Raw genomic sequence first — 23,678 nt, 5'->3', positions numbered from 1 at the left:
TTATACAGTATTTGTAGGTATTAGCGCAACAAGTCAGTGTACAGGTACATAAGCTAGTACTGTTATTTGTAGGTTTATCGTAGTGATTGTAATTGGAGTTATTACATCACTATTTGTAGGTATTAGCAGAACATCAGAATAATCATATAGTATGTGTAGTATTAGTGTATAGTAAAGATAAGAAAACTACAATGACAGAATATGACCCGAGTCGTCACAATTGTATGTTAATTGATGGCGTTCCCTCTCTTTTTGCACAGCAGCATGAGCAAGATTCCTCAGCTCAGTCAGCTTGGAGAAGAGAGACGGGATCAGGAAAGAATTAACTGGAGGCTGTGCATACTCTGTCAATCTGATGACCAAAGTAAAGGACAGTTGGTATTACATCCTAGACTAGATACAGTAACGGAGAGAGCCAGCTTGAATGATGTAAACTATATTGAAATGCAAAGGCAGCTCAAGGACATCAAAAAACAAACACTATGTGAAGAGCATGGATTTTGGCATCGAAGCTGTTACCTTGGGGAGATTAACAAGGACCATATTCAGCGAGTCAGAGACCGATATGAACATGCATCATCCACTGGGTCATACCATGCCAAAAGACGTGGACGGAAGATAGGAAGCAGTGAGATGGATCAACCAGGCCCATCTGGTCAGTCTTCCCCATTCACACGATCGTCTACGGTGCCGCTGGTCAAGGACCTGTGTTTCTTCTGTCAAGAAGACTGATGAGCAGTTGTTCAAAGTTTGCACAGAGAATGCTGGAGAAACTCTCTCAAATCAGCTGTAGATAAGTCCCAAAACCCAGCATTCAAAACGAGACTGAACACATGTATCTCACCAACAGATGCCCATGCAGTAGATGTGAGATATCACAAATCTTGTTGGAGAAAACATGTAGTCCATGCCACACGAGATCAAGGTGACACAAAGAGTTCATCAAGAGTCCGTCTGCTACAAAATGCATATCTGATTGAGCTGATTAACATTGTTGATGTGCAGACTCAAAACCAAGCGCACCTCTCAATGTATGACATTGAAACTGCATACACAAGTATGCTTGGAGCAGACGGCATGGCAAACCATTTCTCTGGATTCAACAGAAAGTGGCTGAAGGAGAAGATCCTCACTGAACTGCCCAGTGGGAAGTCTGTCCTGCAGAAGAACAGAAGAAAGCCAGCAATCTTGTACTCTCCTGATGCATTCAAGCAAGACATGGTACATTCTGTTATTACAAGTGATTACAATGATATGCAAGACTAGATCCTGGACTAGGACCTAGTGACATCAGAAGAGATCATGAGACAATTGACAAAATTAAGGCCGCCATACTGAGTCATGGCAACCCAGTTACTGCTGAGGGTGACAAGTTGTACAACACGATCATACATGCCTACGTCCCACAGCAGTATGTCTCACAGATCTTGAACATCAATGACACTGGGCAGAAACTGTACGAAGACTATGTATCAGAGAGAATCAATGGAGAAATCAGCCTCTGGGCACCTCTGAAGAAGGAAAACAACAAAATGTTCGTGTCTGGCAACAAGAGGTCCACTGTGAAAATCAGAGACAAAACTGTAGATCTGAAGGAGACCAAAGATCTGTATGGCAGACTGCTGATGCTTGCCCGGTCTAACAGACACACTGACCAGAAACAGGCTGTTGGCAACTACGAGTTCACATAGACACCAAGAGCACTCTTTGCCCCTAATGGGGATATACTGCCATGCACTGACAAGTCAAAGTTCATCCACCTCCTAGAAAGGCTGGCAAAGGAAGACACAGCAGATCAGGACCAACCAAGTGCTGCAGGTGAAGTTCCAGTGGACACTGAAATGCTGGGCTCCAATCAAGATGGTCATCCCAGTTGCAGAATTGCACTGGTGGATGGCATGGCTGTTGTCCAAAAGCTGACAAAGAAGCCAGCAACAGTAGTCACAGTCAAAAATTTAAGTGAATGGTTCTACAGCAGACTGATGTCTGTAACTAGAGACTATGATGAGGTGATTCTGGTGTTTGATACCTACAAGGCTGACTCCTTGATGCACACCACAAGGGAGAAAATAAGACAAGGAAAGGATCAAATCCAATACCAAATCAGAGATGACATGGACATCGAGAACATTCCAATGATATGACTTTCTCATGATAAAACAAAGGCTGATCTGAATATCTGGCATCAAAGACCGTTGAATACAGCAAAGACTCCCCAACTCTTGTCATTGCCTCTGCTGTAGGACACAACAAGAGCAACAGTCAGTTGCACTTTGGAAGCAACAATCATGAAGAAGCAGACACCTTGTTGATCCATGATGCAGTTCTGGCTTCACGTCGCAACCCCGCCGATGCACAGCTCATGTTCTTCTCCCCTGACACAGATGTACTGGTGCTGGTTGTAGCAAATTCTGAAATCCTGCTGAAAAATACTTGTGTTTCAATGGCATCTGGGATTTTGGAAGTGAAATCAGTATGGAAAGCTCTGGGTGCAGATCGAGCAAAAGCTTTGCTGGCATTTCATGCATTTACAGGAGCAGACAACACTGGGCGGTTTTCTAGAATAGGCAAAGCTACCTGGATGAACATGTACCTCAAAGCAGATGATCATGTCCTCAAGGCTCTGCAGATGCTTTCTCAAACCAGCGAAGTGACAGAGGATCAGCTATCTAAATTAGCTAGTTCTGTATGCACTGCATACTTACTAAAGGGGATCCAAATCGACAACATCCCTGAACTGAGATGGCATCTTTTCTGCAAGCACGTGGCAGAAAGTGACAAGCTTCCACCCACACTTGGTGTGCTCAAGCAGCATGCCCTAAGAGCCCATATCCAGGCCAGAGTGTGGAGTCAGGCACACATCGCTCAGCAGGAGTTCCTTGACCCACTAAAGAATGCCTACTTCAAGGACGAGGATGGCCAGCTGAAGTTACACACAACTGAGTCCCTCCCAGCACCAGAGGCCATCATTGAGATGGTTAGATGTCCATGCAAAGGCAACTGTTCTTCGCACAGTTGCTTGTGCAGTTCAGTGGAGCTTCCCGGGCACAGAGCTATGTCAGTGTTGCACTGACTGCCAAAATGACGAGGACTCTCATGTGTTAGCGACAGTGATGATGACAGTGAGGATGGAGATGTGTAGACTGGTCTACAGACGTTGCTAACTTGTGTTTGTGTTAATCAATGACACATGCGTTTGTGTAGTCAAAGAGAAAAGTCGTCTGTCTTCACGTTCCTGCTGCTTCCAAAGGTGTCAAACCCTGATTTTTTTTCTGTTTTGAAAGACAGGCCCCTCAATATTATTATCTCCGAGATCATGTTTACCGCAAAATAAATTCTGCTATGCATATTAAAAATGTAAGATAGCCACCCAAAAATGTATCATTGACCATCTATATATATTTATAATTAACACCATTGGATTCCTTGCCACCCAAAATGTAGGTTTGGCTACTGGAATCTTGATTCTAGGTAATCTAGGAGGCTAGATATTAAGAAATTAGTGTTTGATGGTCGCCTTTTTTTTTTTTTTTAATCCAAGTTGGCCGCCATATTGGCTTATGGCAAAATGGAATCATGCATTTTCTGATTGCTTATTCTTTGAAGTTTTCAAAAATGTATAGTTTTCATAATCCCCAAAAAATCCAACGAAATTACACAAGGAACCGTACTAGGTATTCAAAGGAGGAATTGATGCTTTGCAGAGAAAGCTTAGTGAATTTCCAGTCTTTGGAAATGAGGACACCCGTACCGCCTCCACGCCCAACAGAACGGGGTGTGTGTGAGAAAGCAGAGTCAACAGAGAGTGTGGCCAGTGTGGCAGTTTTTTCTGGACGTATCCAGGTTTCAGTCTGGGCTAGTACCTGAATGTCTGACAGATTAGCAAGTGCTTGGATAAATTCTATTTTATTTACAGCCAATTGGCGATTCCATAAGCCAAAAGTAAAGGAGGAGAGAGTAGAGGAGATTTTCCTGAGTGAATAGAGGTTCTCAGGGTTGCATTTTCTGCGACAGATGTGATTTTTTTTTTTTGAACCGCGAATGACAGGGATGTCTTTGTAGCTCATGGTGGCTGAGGTAGGTAATGAGAAAAAAATAATAGAAAAGGGAATTACCAATCAGTGTCCTTGCTCGGTGGACTCACACAGGTTATGGCACAAATTAGAGCCAAAACTATAGTAGCTGCCTAGCACTGGATAAGAACATGGATGCATGTTTCCTTGCAGTAAGAGAATGTAACAGCATGTTAAATTTTTATCGATAGTACTTTGTCATTTAGTAAACCGTAGGCTATAACTTGCGCTCCTCGGTGCTATATTAATGTATTTTTTAATTCTTTATAATTGAAGGATAATGAAAGACACCATGAGGCAAGAGTTTTATGAAGGTAAAGTATATAAGCTTAACAATGTTCAGGTCTCACCGAGTGTTTTTCTACATCGTTTCAACATGAATGGCAGTGTGAATTGGATATTGAGGTAGACTAATTTTCTCTAAAAGCCTCAACTGTGTACAACTATGGTTATGAGGTTTTTTTACAGATAGAACTATCTCAAATATGCTCCTTCAAAGACCTGGTCAAAAGCTACTTTAAGGAAGTTTTAGGCTGTATGTAGTGTGTAGAGATTGACAGTCCGGTGCAGCAGAAATTGGGCTCTACCTAGCTGGACATCTGTGGTGAAGCGTAGCTTGTGGATCATGCTGATCTTAAATGACTTGTAGTGATGGCTGCTGAGCATGTCCTGCACTGTGGTAATGTCAATAGGAGGGTCTTCCTCAGAACTCTCCTCACCTCTGGAACCTGGAAGAAAGACAAGGGCAGACAGGAAAGCACAGAGGATTAAATTAGAAAGCTTTAAAAAAAAAGGCTCCGTCACCTCTCCATTCTTGTGTTCCTTTGTTGCTTTAATCTCTTCATTGAAGATTAATGTTAGCTATTGAATCAAAGAAGGTTGAATCAGTTCATCTGGATACAACGTTTATTCAACCATCTTTGATTTTCTTACCTGGATTACTGAGCATGCATCAAGACGTTAGCTATTGAAGTTACTAAGCATAACTTATAAAAAATATGTTTTATAATAAAAACCCAGTGTTTTCTCTCATTAATATGTAAATATATGTCTACATGTCTTTATCTATATATACTGCAAAACATCACTATATCTGTATCCAGCAGCCATTTCAAACTAATTCTGATGGACTCAGGACTGAGTTCCTCTGTTCTCACACACATCCACAAAAAAGGTATTTTTTGCTGTTCAAAATGTTCTTATATCAGCATATAGCTTGTATAGCATATAGCATCTACACCTACTCCGCTGTGGCGACCCCTAACGGGAGCAGCCGAAAGTAGTAGTAGTAGATCTACACCTACTCTCAGGTTGTCAAAGGAAGCTGGTCAAGTGTAACTATCTGTGGAATCTGATTTGTAAAATAAATAACATTGCAGAGGTGGTACTGGTGGAATGGAATTCACCTACTGGGGGTTTACTTACTATTTTCCCTGACCAGGGAAAACTCCAAGGTGCCCTGAATCTCCAGAGTGCAGTCTAGGTCCACTGCCACATTGGCCTCTGTCTGCCTTTCCAGACGATACATGGGACCTGGGGGAAACATCATAAAGTCAGAAGACAGCACAATCTACTATGTTAGTTAAAACCCAACACCTAGATGACCCTCCTGTTTTATAAGTCACATCTTGTTGAGCTCATGGTTATCCAGATAATTAATCAAAATCTTTTAAACAAAATGGAATGGGAGTAAGGGGGAACATTGGCTTGAGTGAAATACTTCCAGTAATTGGAGTACTGGCTTGTATGTAAAACTACCCAGTGTTCAGAGGATTGATGGTAAATTCTGACAGTGTCAATACCTGAGCCTTTTTGTGAGCCTTTTCTCTTTTTGAGTGCTTTCTGGAGAATTTCCTTCATGGTCACTTTCAGGCTGTCCACTGGTATAAGAGAGAAGCCATGAGCAGCATTTCTGCAGGAGAAAAAGTGAGAGGGGCAGGGACAAAGACAGGGAAGGAATAAGGGGGGAATGAAAATGAAAGACAGAAACATTAAGAAAACTAGCACAAAGAAGAAAAGGAAATAAAGAACCGATCAATTAGCCCCCAAGAAAAAGACAAAGTATAACACAATATTGTACAAATATATCTGCAAGCAGCAATTATGGGGGACAAGCACAAATGAAAAAATTGTGATATAGAGTTACTATCAGTTCAAGGCCAGTGTTAGATAGAGCACACAACCTAACCTGTCTCTCTCTCACTAAACAGCAGCTGTTAGGGGAGCCAGGTTAGACATGCAGATGTTGTGAGGGAGGTGGCAAGCTTCAGCTATATAACCTTTTAATTCTAACTCCAAAATGTTCAACAAAAGTAAGTGGTCTTGTTTTGTTTATTAATTTATTTTTAAGTGACCGTGTCATAAACGGGATAATCCACTCTGAGCTCTGGGTTACAGGATATTAGATCAGATTACGTATATTAGATTAGATTCAACTTTATTTGCACTGCACACAGTACAAGTATTAAGACAATGAAATGCAGTTTGACTTCTAACCAGAAGTGTGAAATAGTACAGTAAAGCACAAAGTAGTGTTGAATGGTAAACCGGTACTGAAAAAGTACCACGGTACTAGAGTTTTGAAAACAGTAGTAATAGAAATATGTCTCTTTTAACACTAGAATGACCGGGATTTCACTCTTAACTAAAACGACCATGGGCAGTCAAAATGACCGCTGGTTTTTAAACACTATATTCTGTCAAGATAAATACACAATTGAGATATTAATGCACTGCATATGTTAGTATGTCTGTTAAGAAACGACTGACACCAAAATTAACATTTTAACAACTATAATACTGTAATGTTTATGGCTATGTACAACATTACAGTGATTAATATTTATGACAGAGACGTATTGCCGTCATCTGCAGTCATACGGTATGTGAGGCAGAACCCGCGAAAAATCAGTTAGTCAGACAGTAGTTCACAGTACGGCTGTATGCAGTGAATCTGAGCTTCTCCAGTCAAGTTCCGCCTTTAATTAATAAGTTGTCTGCCTATTTGTATTATGCATGAGAACATCACAAATGCTATTTTTAAACAATTTAGAATTCAGAGAGACATGGTCGAATAGCAAAATAGAAAAAGTGAAAATATTACCTGAAAAACAACGGAAAACACATATCGATAATCTAACAAATATAACAAGGCCTATAAAACGTGAATGTAAAAAAAGAACTGCAAACAAATATTGAAACAATCTCAAACAACAACCGGAACTTAAAAACTACTAGAACGACCGTGGGCGAGTCCAAAGATGCTAAAAGGCTCAACAGGGCAGTGGCAGAGTTCATCTGTATGGACCAAGTGCCAGTATATTTAGCTGAGAAAGCTGGGTTCAGAAACCTTGTACACAACCTGGACAAAAGGAATGCCCTCCCTTCAAGGAATTTCTTTATGTATAATGAAAGTCCGAAGGTGTACGGTGAGACAAGGTCTATTATCAGTGTACAGTGACACCAACCATTCTTCTCCTGCACTATGGACCTCTGGACCAGCAGAATTGTAAACACATACATGGCTGTAACAACCCAGTTCATCACACAATCCTGGGAAATGCAATCATGATACTTAGGATGCTCTGCATTGCATCTGACCACACAGCTGACAGTCTGAAGGAAGCCCTGGATGATATTGTGACAGATTCCTGGAGATAGATATGGCCAAAATGTCTGGTATCACAACACATAATGCTTCTAACAACTGCAAGTCTTTTGCTGACTGCACCTGGATACCCTGTTTTGGCCACAATCTGCATTGGTCAGTCAAGAAAGCCATAGACACTGATCGTGTGTCAAGCTGTCTTTCCCGACTCTGCAAGACTGTCTCTGGCTTCTCAAGATCTAATAAGATGTCAAGACTGCTGAAAGACAAACAGAAATCAAACATGTACTACGTACACTAAAGAAACGAAATTCCGTTTACCCCAACCCACAGCAGTGCAACACAAATAACAAAAACACATATCTAAAACCTCCAAAAACAACACCACCAAAAACATACAAAAACAGAGAACAAAGCAAAAAAAAAAAAAACACAAACAGCCAACAACACCCAGTGCAACAGTCCAAAAAGTCCACCGTCAAGGGATCGAAGACCAGCCAGGATGACTGTCGGAAGTGCCGGTCTGCATGGGCTAGCAGTAAGCTTAGACTGCCCCACTTCCGTGTCCTGTTAGACCGCCCTCGGCGTTTCCTGTTCGATCGCAGCTCCGGGCAGGGCTGTGGTCCTTGGGCCCATTGGACGCAGCAGACCAAGCTCCCTCAGCCAATCCAACGCCAGCTCTCCAGCCAGACACCTTTGACACACCTCCCCCGCACGCCACACGACAACACAAACGCAGACGCAGACAAAAACACTGCACAGTCCACACTAGGTGAGGTCACCTCCAGACCGTCTCGGTGTTTCTTCTTGGGCAGGGCTGTGGGCTAGCAGTTAGCTTAGCGTGCCCCGCTTCCGCATCCTTCAACAACAAAGCCAGGGGTGTTGCCATATTGATTAGTAAAAAGATCCAGTTTTCTACTACCAAGGTTATTTCAGACAAGAATGGGAGGTACTTAATTATAACTGGTAAACATTGGCACACTCCTGTGGTGCTAGTGAATGTATACACCCCTAATTTTGATGATGTAGGGTTTGCAAAGGGATTGTTGGGTAAAATTCAAAATTTAAACTCCCATCTTCAGATATCCGGCGGTGATTTGAATTGTGTCATTAACCCAGCCCTGGACCACTCCACCCTCAACCCCAATCCTCCCTCTGCTATGTCTAAGACATTTTCCGATTTTATGGCTCAGACTGGGTGTCCTGACCCCTGGAGATTTCAGAACCCCCAGGCAAGGGAGTACTCTTTCTTCTCACATGTACACCACTCTTATTCCCGCATTGATTATTTTTTCGTCGACCGCTCATTATTACCAAAACTCACCTCCTCTGATTACTTATCAATTGTAATCTCAGACCACGGTCCTGTCACCCTCGACATCGCCCTGTCCGCACAGACTCACACCTCGCCCCACTGGAGACTCAGCTCCCTTCTCCTAAAAGATGCAGCTTTCTGCACATATGTCTCAAGCTCCATTGATGTCTTCCTTTCCCTAAATCAGATGGACTCGACCTCCAACTCTCTCCAATGGCAGACGCTTAAGGCATACCTTAGAGGGCAAATTATTTCTTATTCCTCGCACCTATACAAAACTCGAAAGGCTGAACAGGATCGACTCTCTAAAGCTATCCTTGATTTGGACCACCAATATGCCTCCACACCATCCCCTGAACTATACAAACAGTGCCTAAATCTACAATCTGAATTTAATCTTTTGACCACTGACGAGGCAGAACGCTTACTACTGCACTCACGTGGCACCTATTGTGAACATGGCGATAAGGAAAGCCATCTGCTGGCTCACCAGTTAAAGCGCCGCGCCGCTTTTCGTCTGATTCCCCAAATTAAAGACTCCTCTGGTACTCGGATTTCTGACCCTGCGGGGATCAATGACACCTTTAATTCTTCTATTCCTCCTTGTACAAATCTGAATTCCCACCGGATCCTTCCAATATAAAGCAGTTTCTGTGCGATCTAGCCACTCCCTCTGTTGATGCTGAGACTGCGAACGAGCTAGATTCCCCTCTCACTCTAGATGAAGTTATTCAGTCTATCATGTCAATGCAGAGTGGCAAGGCCCCGGGACCTGACGGGTTCCCAACGGAGTTCTTTAAGAAATTTCGTGCAAAGCTGGCCCCCCTACTCTGATCTATGTATAATGAATCACTCGAGCGTGGCTCGCTGCCGCCCACCTTAACACAGACGCCGATATCGCTACTTCTTAAGAAGGGGAAAGACCCCACTTTGTGTAGCTCTTTTAGACCCCTGAGCCTCCTTAATGTGGATGTAAAGATATCGGCGAAGGTTTTGGCGAACCGTCTGGAGGTGGTCTTATCAGGCATTATTTCAGAGGCGCAAACTGGCTTTATTAAGGGCAGGCACTCCTTTTTTAACATTCGAACGCTATTTAACATTATTTATTCAAAATAAGTCTCTAACTCTCCTGAAATAATAATTTCACTCAACGTGGAGAGGGCGTTTGATCGAGTTGAGTGGGACTACCTGTTCGCTGTTCTTGAGAAGTTCGGCTTCGGGAACAAATTTAGCTTATGGATTCGCCTCTTGTATACATCCCCCCAGGCCAGTGTCTGCACCAATGATTCCCGTTCTAACAACTTTCCCCTCGAACGTGGGACACGCCAGGGGTGCCCACTGTCCCCGCTGTTGTTTGCCCTCGCCATCGAGCCCCTCTCGATCGCACTGCGGTCATCCGCCTCCTTCCAGGGCATATTGCGTAGAACACAGCTGTCGCTACGGATGACTTACTACTCTATGTTAGTGACCCGTTGACCTGTCTGCCTTCTGTTCTCTCTATTCTTGAGAACTTCAGCTCCTTCTCTGGTTATAAGTTGAATCTCCAGAAAAGTGAGTGTTTCCCGATTAACTCGGCGGCATTATGGCTTCAGCAGATGGACTTACCTTTCACTCAAATATCCAGGAGTGAACGTGACGCGCTCGTGGCCTGCCCTCTTTTCAGCAAGTTTTGCTCCTCTTCTCACCCAAATGAAAGCCGGTTTTCGGAGATGGGGTAGCTTGCCTTTATCGCTTGTAGGTAGGATTAACGCCGTAAAAATTAATAGCTTGACCAAATTCCTTTATTTATTTCAGTCTATTCCCCTGTTTTTACCTAAATCCTTTTTTAACTCAATTAATCAGGCCATTACTACATTTATATGGAATGGAAAATCCTCCGGAGTTGGTAGGTCTCTTGTAGAGGTGTAAATTCAGTGGAGGCCTTGCGCTACCCAACTTTCTATATTACTACTGGGCGGCCAAGAGCCAGAGGTTGCCATTCTGGTTCCACGCCTCAGACACCCCATGGTGCCATCTGGAGGCTCGATCCTGTGTCTCCTCATCTCTCCCCACCTTGCTTCGCTCCTCTCTCCTGACCCCTCCTTCACACCACAAAGGCAACCCTGTAGCGCTTGCCACACTCAAAATTTGGTATCAGTTTCGGTGTCACTTTAAACTCTTCTCTGCATCCAGTCTGGGCCCCATTGAAAAGACTCATTTATTCCCCCTCTTTGATAAATAATGTATCAAAACCATTCAAGACCTGTATTCAGATGACATTTCTCCCGGCTTTCCTTCCTTGGCCGCTAAACACACTCTGCTTCCATCCCACCTCTTCCGTTACCTCCACTTTGTTTCCTCCCAATTTCCCGGCTTCCCTGCCCTACCTATTCACCAGTCCTGGGAGGATTATTGACCCCTATACCTGGCCGGAAAATGGCCATTTCTCAGATTTATTCTTGTATTATGTCACTGGACAAACATTCTACCAGCAAAACTAAAGCGGCCTGGGAGCGTGAGTTGGGGGTTGAGTTTGTGGACGAGTGGTGGGATGGGGCGATTGACAGAGTACGCTCCACTACTTCCTGCGCCCGCCTCGTCTCATTCAGTTCAAGGTTTTACACAGAGTGCATTTTTCAAAATCAAGACTGTCTGAGATTTACCCGAATGTGAGTGATGAATGTGATCGCTGCCACATCTCCCCATGCAACCTTACCCACATGTTTGTTCACTGCCCTAACCTGCGAACGTACTGGGACTCTATTTTCAAAATCTTATCTGAGGTGCTGGAGATTGATCTGCAACCATAACCCCGGATAGCTCTCTTTGGTACCCCAGAAGATCTGTTATCTCTGACCCCTAAGCATGCGGAGGTGGTGGCTTTCACATCCTTATTGGTGCGGCGCAGGATTCTTCTTCACTGGAAGTCCCCTCACCCCCCACCCCCCTCGATCTCCCTATGGCTAAGTGATGTGATCCACTTTTTAAAACTTGAAAAAATAAAGTTGTCGCTCAGGGGCTGCACCCACAAATTTACTGTGAGGTAGCAGCCCCTCATTTCGTACTTCACTGCGCTGCAGAGGCTCCCCTCCGACAACCAGCAATGATTTTGAATCTTAATTCTAATTTTTCATTTATATTAATTTAGACTGTAAATCATTTGACTTTATATTAATTTAGACTGTAGATCATTTGATTGTACTGTTTGTCCACCACAAGCCACCGTACCTGTGTGTGTGTATGTGTGTGCGTGCGTGTGTGTGTGTGTGTGTCTATTGATGCGCTCTGTGATCTACTAGTTCGTCCTTACCAGGCAGACTAAGCAAGATTACCGGTCTCATGTGAACAGGCTATTTGGTGTTAATAAGCCAACGGTTTGGGTACAAGTCAGTGTGATCATTGACTCACACACACAACAGAACAAATATCTACATGGTGTCAGAAGACAGTACGGACTTCTCGCCAGTGAGAAGTGTTTTTCGACGGACTAGTTGCTTCAGTGAGTGCTAACTGACTAGCCTGTGCTAACTAGCCGGAGACACGCTGGTTGCTGGACATTATGGCGGATGGATTTCGCAGACCCGACCCTGTTGTTTTTGATGAAAATGTCGCCGAGAATTGCCGAATTTTTGAACGGAAGTATATTTTTATTGCCGCAGCACACTCAGATAAGCCTACAAAGACAAAGGCTTACATTCTCCTCAACATCGCTGGACCTGAAGCCTTTGAACGGGAGCGTTCATTTGTATATGCAGCTTAAGTGCGCACGCCCGGGGGAAACGGAGCGGTGATCGCCCCGGCGGAGTCCAGAGAGGACCCGGACTGCCTGAAGAGGAAGTTCAGGGAAATGTGCAAACCCCAAAACAACAGAGCAACGGCAACACACAGGTCAAGAAATCAGAAACGAGGTGAGAGTATAGAATCCTTCATCAGTGACTTGAAGATCAAAGCTTTAAAATGGCCAATTTGGAGATTTAACTGATGAGCTAATATGCGACCGCATCATGTGTGGCATCACCAGAGACTCTTTGAGAAAATCTTTGTTGAGAGATGGTGAATTAACACTTGCCAAAGCCATCTCAGTCTGTCGTATTTACGAGATGACAGAGGAAAACGGCAAAACACTAGCCACACAGGTCACCAGTGTTGATGCAGTGAGGCCAGTTTCTAACAAAAAGCACCAATCTAAACCCCAGGCATTCTCACAGACCATAACGAAGTGCAGCAATTGTGGGGGTAGTCATGCAGCTAAAAGGGAAAAGTGTCCTGCCTTTGGGCAACAGTGTCATGATTGTAAAAAAAATGAACCACTACAAAAGCTGCTGCAAGTCTAAACCACGGAGTCAAAGCAACCCACACAGAAAGGCTTTCAGACAGTCTGTGCATGAAGTGACAGTAGATCAGCCCATAACATGTGAAGATTGCACATTTTATGTGGATGGTGCCGATGTTGACAATCATGTTGGCAGTATCAATTCTCAAGCCAATAAGAAGGACGAAGGATTTGTCACAACATCCATAAACGGCAAGTCTACTGAAATGAAAGTTGACACAGGAGCAAAATGCAGACGGATGTCACAGGAGACTTTCAAATGAGTGACTAATGACGAGCAACACGTACAACAGAAGAAATCTGCAAACCTCATTGCTTACGGAGGCACAAGAATCAAGACAAAGGGCTTGGTCACATTGTCATGCTGTTTAAAGGAGCAGCATCACACACTGCCTTTCTTCATAGTGGACAGAGATGTGCAGCCACTACTTGGATTTCGTGCATGCATGGACATGGGAATTGTCAAAATGAGCCCCAATGTCTATCAAGTCACCATGGAGAGCAACACAGACTTCAGTACACAAATTCTCACACAGTACAAAGACGTGTTCAGTAATGAGCTTGTGAACTTCCAGTCACATATTCCATGACACTGGATCCCAGCATACAGCCTGTGGTCCAACCAGCCCACCGCATCCCCATAGTGATGCAAGGAAGAGTTAAAGCGGAACTCAAATGCATGCAAAGCATAAGTGTCATAACACCTGTCTCTGAGCCTACAGACTGGGTTTCCTCCATGGTAGCAGTGCACAAGAAGGACAAGCAAGAAGTAAGACTGTGCATCAATCCAAAAGACCTCAACACAGCATTGAAAAGGCCCCATCACCCCATGCATAGTGTTGAAGAGCTAGCTAAACAGATGTCAGGGGCAACAGTGTTTTCTGTCCTGGATGCGAAGAACTCTTTCTGGCAGATACGTCTTGACAAGAAATCCTTAATGTTGATGACATTCAGTACTCCATTCGGGTGCTACAGAGTTCTACGAATGCCTTTCGGTATTAACTCTGCAAGCAAGGTGTTTCAGCGCTTGATGGAACAGCTGTTCACGGGCTATCCATGCTCAGTCATTGTCGATGAGATCTTCACTGGAGGCCGTGGAATAGCTGAACATGATGCCAAACTTAGGAAAGTGCTCGAACGAGTGAGAGAGGTCAACCGCTAAATCCAGTCAAGTGCAAGTTTAGCCTGGACCAAGTAGGCTATGTAGACCACATCTTCACAAGCGAGGGCCTTAAAGCCGACCCCTCTAAAACTGCAGCTATCACTGACATGGAATGGTAAATTACCTTGCCAAGTACATTCCGAACTTCAGTGACATTGCAGCGCCTCTAAGGAAACTGACCCACAAGGACACAGCATGGTGCTTGTTCCAGCAGCATCAGGAGGCATTTGACCGCCTCAAGTCTTGCATATCCAGCCCACCGGTATTGGCGTACTACAATGTCAAAGAGCCAGTCACACTCAGCTGTGACGCACCATGCTATGGACTCGGAGCAGCATGCATGCAAAACGGCAGGCCAGTAGCATTCGCATCACATACCCTCACAGATACGGAGACATGATATGCCCAAATAGAAAAAGAACTTCTAGCTGTTGTGTTTGCCTGAACAAAATTCAAACGGAAAGTCTACAATTGTGGAAACCGACCATCAACCTCTGGTGACGATCCTAAAGAAGCCCATTCACACTGCCCCTGCCCGTCTCCAGAGAATGCGACTCTGCCTACAGAGCTATGGCATCAGCTTGGTATACAAAAAGGGCAAGCACATGTACCTGGTTGACACTCTCTCAAGTGCTCCAAATGCACAAGTATCCCCGAGCCCTGCTGAAAATGATGCTTATGAAGTCATGTCGGTGAGTTACATCACCACAGCTCGCCTAGAAGAACTCAGACAGCACACAGCAGAGGATGAAGTGCTACAAACCCCCAGTGCAGTCATTCAAACAGGATGGCCCACCAGAGAAAGCCAGCTCAAGCCGGCTGTCATTTCTTTCTTCCCCTACAGAGACAAACTCACAGTTGAGGAAGGGATCATCATGAAAGGCCACAAAACAGTCATTTCCCAGTCTCTGCGCAGAGAGTACATCAACATCATGCACAAAGGCCACCCAGGTGTTGAAGCAACTACACGCAGAGCTAAAGGCATCAGATTTTAGCCGGCAATGTCAAATGACATCACTGAAGAGCTACTTACATGTGCAGTATGTAACAGCACCAAGTCCCACCAGCAAAAGGAACCTCTCCAACTCCAACCAGTTCTAGATCTCCCATGGTCCATAGTAGCCACAGACAGGTTCGAATGGCGTGGCAAACGCTACCAAGAGCTCGTAGATTCATATTCTGGCTGGTTCGAAATTGACCTTCTCTGTGACCTAACATCATCAGCTGTGATATCCAAATTGAAAAGACACTTTTCGGTCCATGGCATACTACACACCCTCTTCTCTGACAATGCTAGGTAATACACCAGTCAGCGTTTCAAGAACTTTGCCAAACAATGGGATTTTGTCCATACCACCAGTAGTCCCAAATTCTCACAGTCCAACGGGCTCGCAGAGAGAGCGGTCCACAGTGCCAAGCAGCTGATGGAGAACTCTCATAGAGATGGATCTGACGTCTTCTTCAATCTCCTGAATCGCAGAAACATCGCCCACGATTCAACACTGGCCTCCCCTGCTGAACGTCTGATGTCACGGCAGACACGCACAGCCATTCCAGTGTGTACCAAACTACTGGAACCGGTTCCGAAGGACACCCAGCGAGTCAGCGCCCAGCTCCTCAACAAAAGGCTCACTCTAAAACACCAGTATGACAAGTCAAGTCGCCTACTACAGCCTTCAACAGAGGGACAGGTGGTTTGTATGCAGACCCCCAAAGGATACGACCAACTTGGGACTGTAAAGGAGAGGAGCAAGGAGCCACACTCTTACGTCATCCAGTCCAACGGGAAGACATACAGGAGGAATTGCTGCCCCATCCTTCCTGTTGCAGAGCCACCGCCGCCACAGTTCCATGCAGAGGACCCAGACTCGGAGAACACCAGCCCCTCTACAGTGAACAGTGTACCCCTCACACCACATACACCAGAGCCAAACACCATTCAATCACAACACACATCTCCTCCCCGGCCAACACACACAGCACTTACCCACTGAGAACAGTAACGCGTACTACACAACACATTCAGACTGCATCTGCAGACCAAACCCGAAATATATGCAGTGAAAAGGAAGCTATGGAAAAAAACCTTTCCTGTGTATAACATGGTTCATGTGATAGTTACCAATGTGCAGCATGTTATGTAATGTTAACTGAATATTTGCATGAAGCCATTTCACTTATGGTGATTTCATGTTTTATGACTATGCCTACTTCTTAAAGTGATATATTCGTCCACCTTGATTTGCAGTTGGGTCGTTTTAAGTGTATCCAGCAGTATCCTCATTGGGTAGTTGACTGAAGTCGTGAAGCCATATAGAAATGTTTTGTAATGTTTACACTTACCCAGTGCTATTGTGTTTTATATAAGAGATGTGAACTAAAGGAAAGGGATGTAGATCATTTGACTAAATGATTGTATACCGTTTGTCCACCACGAGCACCGTACGTCTAGGCGGTGTGTGTGTGTGTGTGTGTTTATTGATGCGCTCTGTGATCTACTAGTCCGTCCTTATCAAGCAGACTAAGCTAGATTACCGGTCTTATGTGAACACACTATTTGGTGTTACTAAACCAACGGTTTTGGTACAAGTCAGTGTGATCATTGACTCACACACACACAACAGAACAAATATCTACATAGACCGAGCCTCGTTTACTTTCTCTCGTTTGTACCTTCCTTTTTTTTTTCTTTTCTCTCTTTCTCCTGATGTTGTCTGTGTATTTTTTATTTTTATTTGTATTGTTATGTTTTTTTTTTCAGGGGACCGTGTTGTTGGGAGGGAGGGGGATGTGATGGGGGACTGTTATATGCCCCCTGTGTTCTTGTTTGTTATATTTTGTCTTTAAAAACCCAATAAAAAAATTTACAAAAAAAAGATACTGCATAATCAGTACTGGGTGGGGCTGCTGCAAACACAAGTCTGCGCTGCCATCTTCCCATATCGGAGGAGGTGTATATACATAGTATATATCCATTCACCCATTACCTGAACCGCTTATCCTGCTCTCAGGGTCGCGGGGATGATGGAGCCTATCCCAGCAGTCATTGGGTGGCAGGCAGGGAGACACCCTGGACAGGCCGCCAGGCCATCACAGGGCCCACACACACACATTCACACCTAGGGACAACTCAGTACAGCCGAGTCACCTGACCTACATGTGTTTGGACTGTGGGAGGAAACCGGAGCCCCCGGAGGAAACCCACACAGACACGGGGAGAACATGCAAACTCCACACAGAGGACGACCCGGGACGACCCCCAAGGTTGGACTACCCCGGAGCTCGAACCCAGGACCCTTCTTGCTGTGAGGTGTCCGCACTAACCACTGTGCCGCTATACATACACACACACACACACACACACACACACACACACACACACACACACACACACAAAAACACTCAATGGTAGGGAAAGGGCTCAACATAGGGAGCAAAATAATCCAGTGAGTCCGGTAAATTCTGTATGCGACAGTACAAGCCTGTTTCATGCCATAAGCATCATCAGCTGTCAATAAAGCTACTCGGGAAAGAACACACCATCTACTGCCTCGTCATGCACATCACGTGCACAACCTCCAATGGGGAAGGGAGAGGGGCAACATTCAAAAATTCAAAAACACGTGATTGCTAATGGTCCAATGTGGGGAGATGGGTTGGTATTAGTCTGTTGTCATGATTTATTTATAATTACACAATAGGTCAGCGGTCGGGAACCTATGGCTCGCGAGCCATATATGGCTCTTCCGGTGACGGCATCTGGCTCCCAGACAATTTTGAGTTGAAAAAAAATCCGTTTGGAACTGATTTTAAAATACTTGTGATATTTCTTAATAATACTGTGTCATTTTAAAGTAAACAGAAATTAGTTTTGAAGATAAATTTCACGGGTCACGGGTCACCCGTGGGTCGGGTCGGGAACCAATGGCTCGCGAGCATGTCCGGGTCAATGTAAAGGTGAAGAAATCGATTTTATTAGATAGCCAACTAGTTTATCCGCTTCAACCCTTGTAAGGGAAAAGATGGCGAAAAGAAAAAAAGACGATGATTACCGTGCATTCCAGGCTGCGTGGACAGAGGAATTTGCATTTGCGGAGAGAGCAGGATCTGCGGTATGTCTAATATGCAATGATAAAATTGCATCGATGAAACGGTCAAATATAAAGCGGCACTTCGATACGCACCATGCTTCATTTGCATCGAAATATCCAGCGGGGGACAGACAGCAGGAAAAGGGCATGCGAGGAGCTACAGCGGAGAGTGCAGACGAGTCAGCAGCAACTACGTATGTGGACCAAGCAAGGTGACGGGAATTCCGCTAGCTTTGCGGGGGCTTTGGCAATAGCAAGGAATGGAAAGTCATTCACAGATGGCGAGTATGCCAAAACATTCATGCTTGATGTGGCCAATGAACTGTTTGATGACTTCCCAAATAAAGACAAGCTAATCAAACGAATAAAAGACATGCCCCTGTCAGCAAGAACTGTGCACGATCGTAGCATCATGATGGCAAATCAAGTCGAGGAAACACAAATTAAGGACATAAACGCCGGGACATACTTTTCTCTCGCGTTAGATGAGTCAACAGACGTTAGTCATCTATCTCAGTGCAGTATCATTGCCAGGTATGCTGCAGGTGACACACTGCGTGAGGAAAGCTTGGCTGTTTTGCCAATGAAAGGGACAACAAGAGGAGAGGATTTATTCACGTCTTTCATGGAGTTTGCTAAAGAAAAAAAACTACCGATGGATAAACTTATTTCTGTCTGTACTGATGGTGCACCCTGTATGTTGGGGAAGAACAAAGAATTTGTAGCGCTTCTCCGTGAACATGAAAAGAGAGCCATCCTAAGTTTTCATTGCATCCTGCACCAGGAGGCGCTTTGCGCTCAGACGTGTGGCCAGGAGCTTGGTGAGGTGATGTCGCTGGTCATTCGAGTGGTCAACTTTATTGTTGCCCGAGCTTTAAATGATCGCCAGTTTACGCTCTGTTAGAAGAAGTTGGGAATCATTATCCCGGTCTGCTTTTACACAGCAACGTACGTTGGTTGTCAAGGGGGAAGGTGCTCAGCCGTTTTGCAGCTTGCCTGAGTGAAATCCGGACTTTTCTTGAAATGAAAGGCGTCAAGCATCCTGAGCTAGACAACACTGACTGGCTCCTGCAGTTTCACTATCTCGTGGACATAACTGGCCATCTGAACCAGCTCAATGTGAAAATGCAAGGTATTGGAAATACAATCTCATCCCTTCAACAAGCAGTGTTTGCATTTGAAAGCAAGCCGGAAGTCTTTCTGAGGGACATTGAAACAGGTCGTCTTCTGCACTTTGAAAGACTGCAACAATTTAGAGATGCATGCTTAGCAAGTGACTCCACTCAACATCTGGATCTCCAGCAGCTAGCTGGCTTTACGTCCAATCTCCTGCAGTCATTCAAAGCACGTTTTGGAGAATTTCGTGCGCGCACTGGTCTTTTCAAGTTCATCACTCATCCACATGAGTGTGCAGTGGACAAAATCGACCTGACATGCATCCCCGGGGTCTCTATCGGAGACTTTGAGCTGGAAGTTGCTGACCTGAAGGCATCAGACATGTGGATGAGTAAGTTCAAGTCACTTAACGGAGAGTTGGAAAGTCTTGCGCGACAGCGAGCAGAGCTGGCGAGGGAACACAAGTGGACAGAAATGAAAAATCTTCAACCTGAAGACCAGCTGATTCTTAAAACTTGGAACGAGCTTCCTGTGACATACCACACAATGCAGCGTGTGAGTATGGCCGTATTGACCATGTTTGGCTCTACATATGCATGTGAACAGTCTTTCTCGCATATGAGGAACATTAAGACCAACCTACGCTCACGTTTAACTGATGGAAGCCTCAACGCCTGCATGAAGCTCAACCTCACCACGTATGAACCAGACTACAAGGCCATCAGCAAAACCATGCAGCACCAGAAGTCGCATTAAAAGTAAGACATATTTAATTTATTATACGTTAAAAATACTATATGGCTCTCAATGAAATATATTTAGAAATATTTGGTTTTTATGGCTCTCCCAGTCAAAAAGGTTCCTGACCCCTGCAATAGGTGCTTCCATCTATGTGTGCAGCTGCTGGCCAATTCATTCCTGTTATTCAGTGTGGACATTTCTGGTTTGCAGATGATAAAATATGTGTCAGTGAGACATAGGTTGCACATTTTACTGCTGGGTGAATATGTTTTGTTCTTTGAGAAGATTTTCCAGGTGGTTGAATAATTAATGTTTCTGTCCACCAACGACCAAATATATTAGGATTTAAAGATGTGACATTCTTTAAAAGGTTGTTTGTAAAGCAACATATGTGCATTAAACCTCTTTTTGACTGTTCTCTCTGTTAGACCCACGTATGTCTCTATTTTGCCGTTGTCCTCTCTCGTCACCGTAGCTTGGTAGAAAACTCCCTTCACCTGGCATTTTCCCTCGAGGGGGCACGAGTCCTTCACACGGCAGTTGCAGTTGGGGGAGTCCGACTGTGATGAAGGTGTCATTGATCTGTTGATGATTCTTGTGTTGTGGGACGATATTATGTGTTGAATGTTAGGCATGCAGCTGTAACTAATTTTGATGGTGTTCATACTGAATATCTTCCCCAGTTGATGGTCCGGGGTAAAGCACTTATCCAAAAGCTAAAAAAAACTGCTTACCGATGTTTGTGGTTATGGTATCACTGTAGGGGGGTTGTACCAGGTGATGTTTCATCTTCTGCTACGTTTGTTGATTTGCTGGCAGTCAGTGTGTAATGGTGGGTTGTACTTGAGCTTAGAATTGTAACCGCTCTTTTGTACTGCATCTTGGTATGGGGGTGCAGCTTCATTGAAACATCAACTGGTACAACCCACCCTCCATCTTGAAGAACATCCCAGAAAGCATTAATAGCAGACTCTCAAAATTATCATCTAATGAGTCCATCTTCATGCACGTGATGTGCATGATGAGGCAGTAAATGGTGTGTCCTTTCCCATGTAGCTTTATTGACAGCTGATGATTGCTTATGGCATGTGTAGATAAATGTAATGGTGTGATGTTTAATAATGATGATTACAACGTATTAATTGGAATAAGGGATATAAGGATATATTAATCATTGGGAAAACTTATGCATGAGGAACAGGGCTTGTTACAAAAACATGAGGGGCTATAGTGGCAGTGGAAAAGTACTGAGTATGTTAGCAAACAGAGGAATGCAGAGTAAATTACAGGAAGAGAATTGGGGGGCAATAAAAGGATAAGATGTCCCAAGAAGGAGAGTGTGTCTATCTCCATGGAAGGAGTGAGGGTCGCTGACCTTAGATAAGGTTAGCGGCTCTGAATAGGAAAGGGAACAACAAGGGTGCTGTGGCCTTGGGGGGAGTAGATACAGGATGTGCTGTGCTCTGTGGTTTCAGAAACAGGAACTACGACAGCAGATGTAGAAGAAGATTACCTGGAGTCCGGATATCAGTGAGGTGGAAACGGAGTCAGATGAACGGACCAATCACAAAGAAGACCACACATCCATATTCAGTCAACACTTTGTATAGTATAAAGACTGGGTCAGGGAAAGGAGAGACAGTCAGACTTCGTGAACTGACACAATCTGTTGTTTGTCAGGGATAGGAAGATCTAGACCCAGAGCTCTGTATGCTTTATCCATTTACTGCTAAATAAAACGGATGGTTTTGAGACCGAACATCTTCTGCTATTGCTTTATCAACAAACACGCAGGACTACGCTCTCACATAGATGAAGATGAGTTGGTAGAGTGAGCTGCAGTCCAACACATGAAACAGCCTTGTACTGTCTCATACAGCATTTACTTGACTCACTGGATTTTATACATATATATATATATATTAGGGCTGGGACTTTAACGCGTTAATTCGATAATGGTGTCAAATATCGATATGAGATTAAAATGCGATTAATTACAATTAATTAATTACAAAGCCCATAATTAATTCGATTAATTTTTTTAATCAAGTCCCACCACTAATATATACATATATATATATATGTGTGTGTGTGTGTGTGTGTGTGTGTGTGTGTACTATATATATATATAGTGTGTTTATATATATATAGTGTGTTTATATATACACTACCGTTCAAAAGTTTGGGATCACCCAAACAATTTCGTGTTTTCCATGAAAAGTCACACTTATTCACCACCATATGTTGTGAAATGAATAGAAAATAGAGTCAAGACATTGACAAGGTTAGAAATAATGATTTTTATTTGAAATAAGATTTTTTTTACATCAAACTTTGCTTTCGTTAAAGAATCCTCCATTTGCAGCAATTACAGCATTGCAGACCTTTGGCATTCTAGCTGTTAATTTGTTGAGGTAATCTGGAGAAATTGCACCCCACGCTTCCAGAAGCAGCTCCCACAAGTTGGATTGGTTGGATGGGCACTTTTTTGAGCAGATTGAGTTTCTGGAGCATCACATTTGTGGGGTCAATTAAACGCTCAAAATGGCCAGAAAAAGAGAACTTTCATCTGAAACTCGACAGTCTATTCTTGTTCTTAGAAATGAAGGCTATTCCATGCGAGAAATTGCTAAGAAATTGAAGATTTCCTACACCGGTGTGTACTACTCCCTTCAGAGGACAGCACAAACAGGCTCTAACAGGTACTATTTAATGAAGATGCCAGTTGGGGACCTGTGAGGCGTCTGTTTCTCAAACTAGAGACTCTAATGTACTTATCTTCTTGCTCAGTTGTGCAACGCGGCCTCCCACTTCTTTTTCTACTCTGGTTAGAGCCTGTTTGTGCTGTCCTCTGAAGGGAGTAGTACACACCGGTGTAGGAAATCTTCAATTTCTTAGCAATTTCTCGCATGGAATAGCCTTCATTTCTAAGAACAAGAATAGACTGTCGAGTTTCAGATGAAAGTTCTCTTTTTCTGGCCATTTTGAGCGTTTAATTGACCCCACAAATGTGATGCTCCAGAAACTCAATCTGCTCAAAGAAGTGCCCATCCAACCAATCCAACTTGTGGGAGCTGCTTCTGGAAGCGTGGGGTGCAATTTCTCCAGATTACCTCAACAAATTAACAGCTAGAATGCCAAAGGTCTGCAATGCTGTAATTGCTGCAAATGGAGGATTCTTTGACGAAAGCAAAGTTTGATGTAAAAAAAATCTTATTTCAAATACAAATCATTATTTCTAACCTTGTCAATGTCTTGACT

At 44.0% G+C, this 23,678-nt stretch overlaps 1 protein-coding gene across 1 annotated transcript in view; it reads right to left on the bottom strand.

Annotated features, from left to right (window-relative positions):
• mapkap1 (MAPK associated protein 1) overlaps positions 1-23,678 on the bottom strand; it is a 90,161-nt gene that overhangs the window by 12,063 nt on the left and 54,420 nt on the right. Inside the window, exons 7-9 of the mRNA XM_056290772.1 lie at positions 5,876-5,985; positions 5,499-5,606; positions 4,661-4,801 (exon numbers count right to left, since the gene is read on the bottom strand). Of these exons, the coding sequence (XP_056146747.1) occupies positions 4,661-4,801; positions 5,499-5,606; positions 5,876-5,985 (359 nt within the window). The remainder of the gene's footprint in view (positions 1-4,660; positions 4,802-5,498; positions 5,607-5,875; positions 5,986-23,678) is intronic.

Source organism: Lampris incognitus, chromosome 12 (genome assembly GCF_029633865.1).
Source record: "Lampris incognitus isolate fLamInc1 chromosome 12, fLamInc1.hap2, whole genome shotgun sequence".
Lineage (NCBI taxonomy): Eukaryota > Metazoa > Chordata > Actinopteri > Lampriformes > Lampridae > Lampris > Lampris incognitus.
Note: the sequence above shows the minus strand (reverse complement) of the source record. Positions and strands in the feature narration are given on the sequence as shown.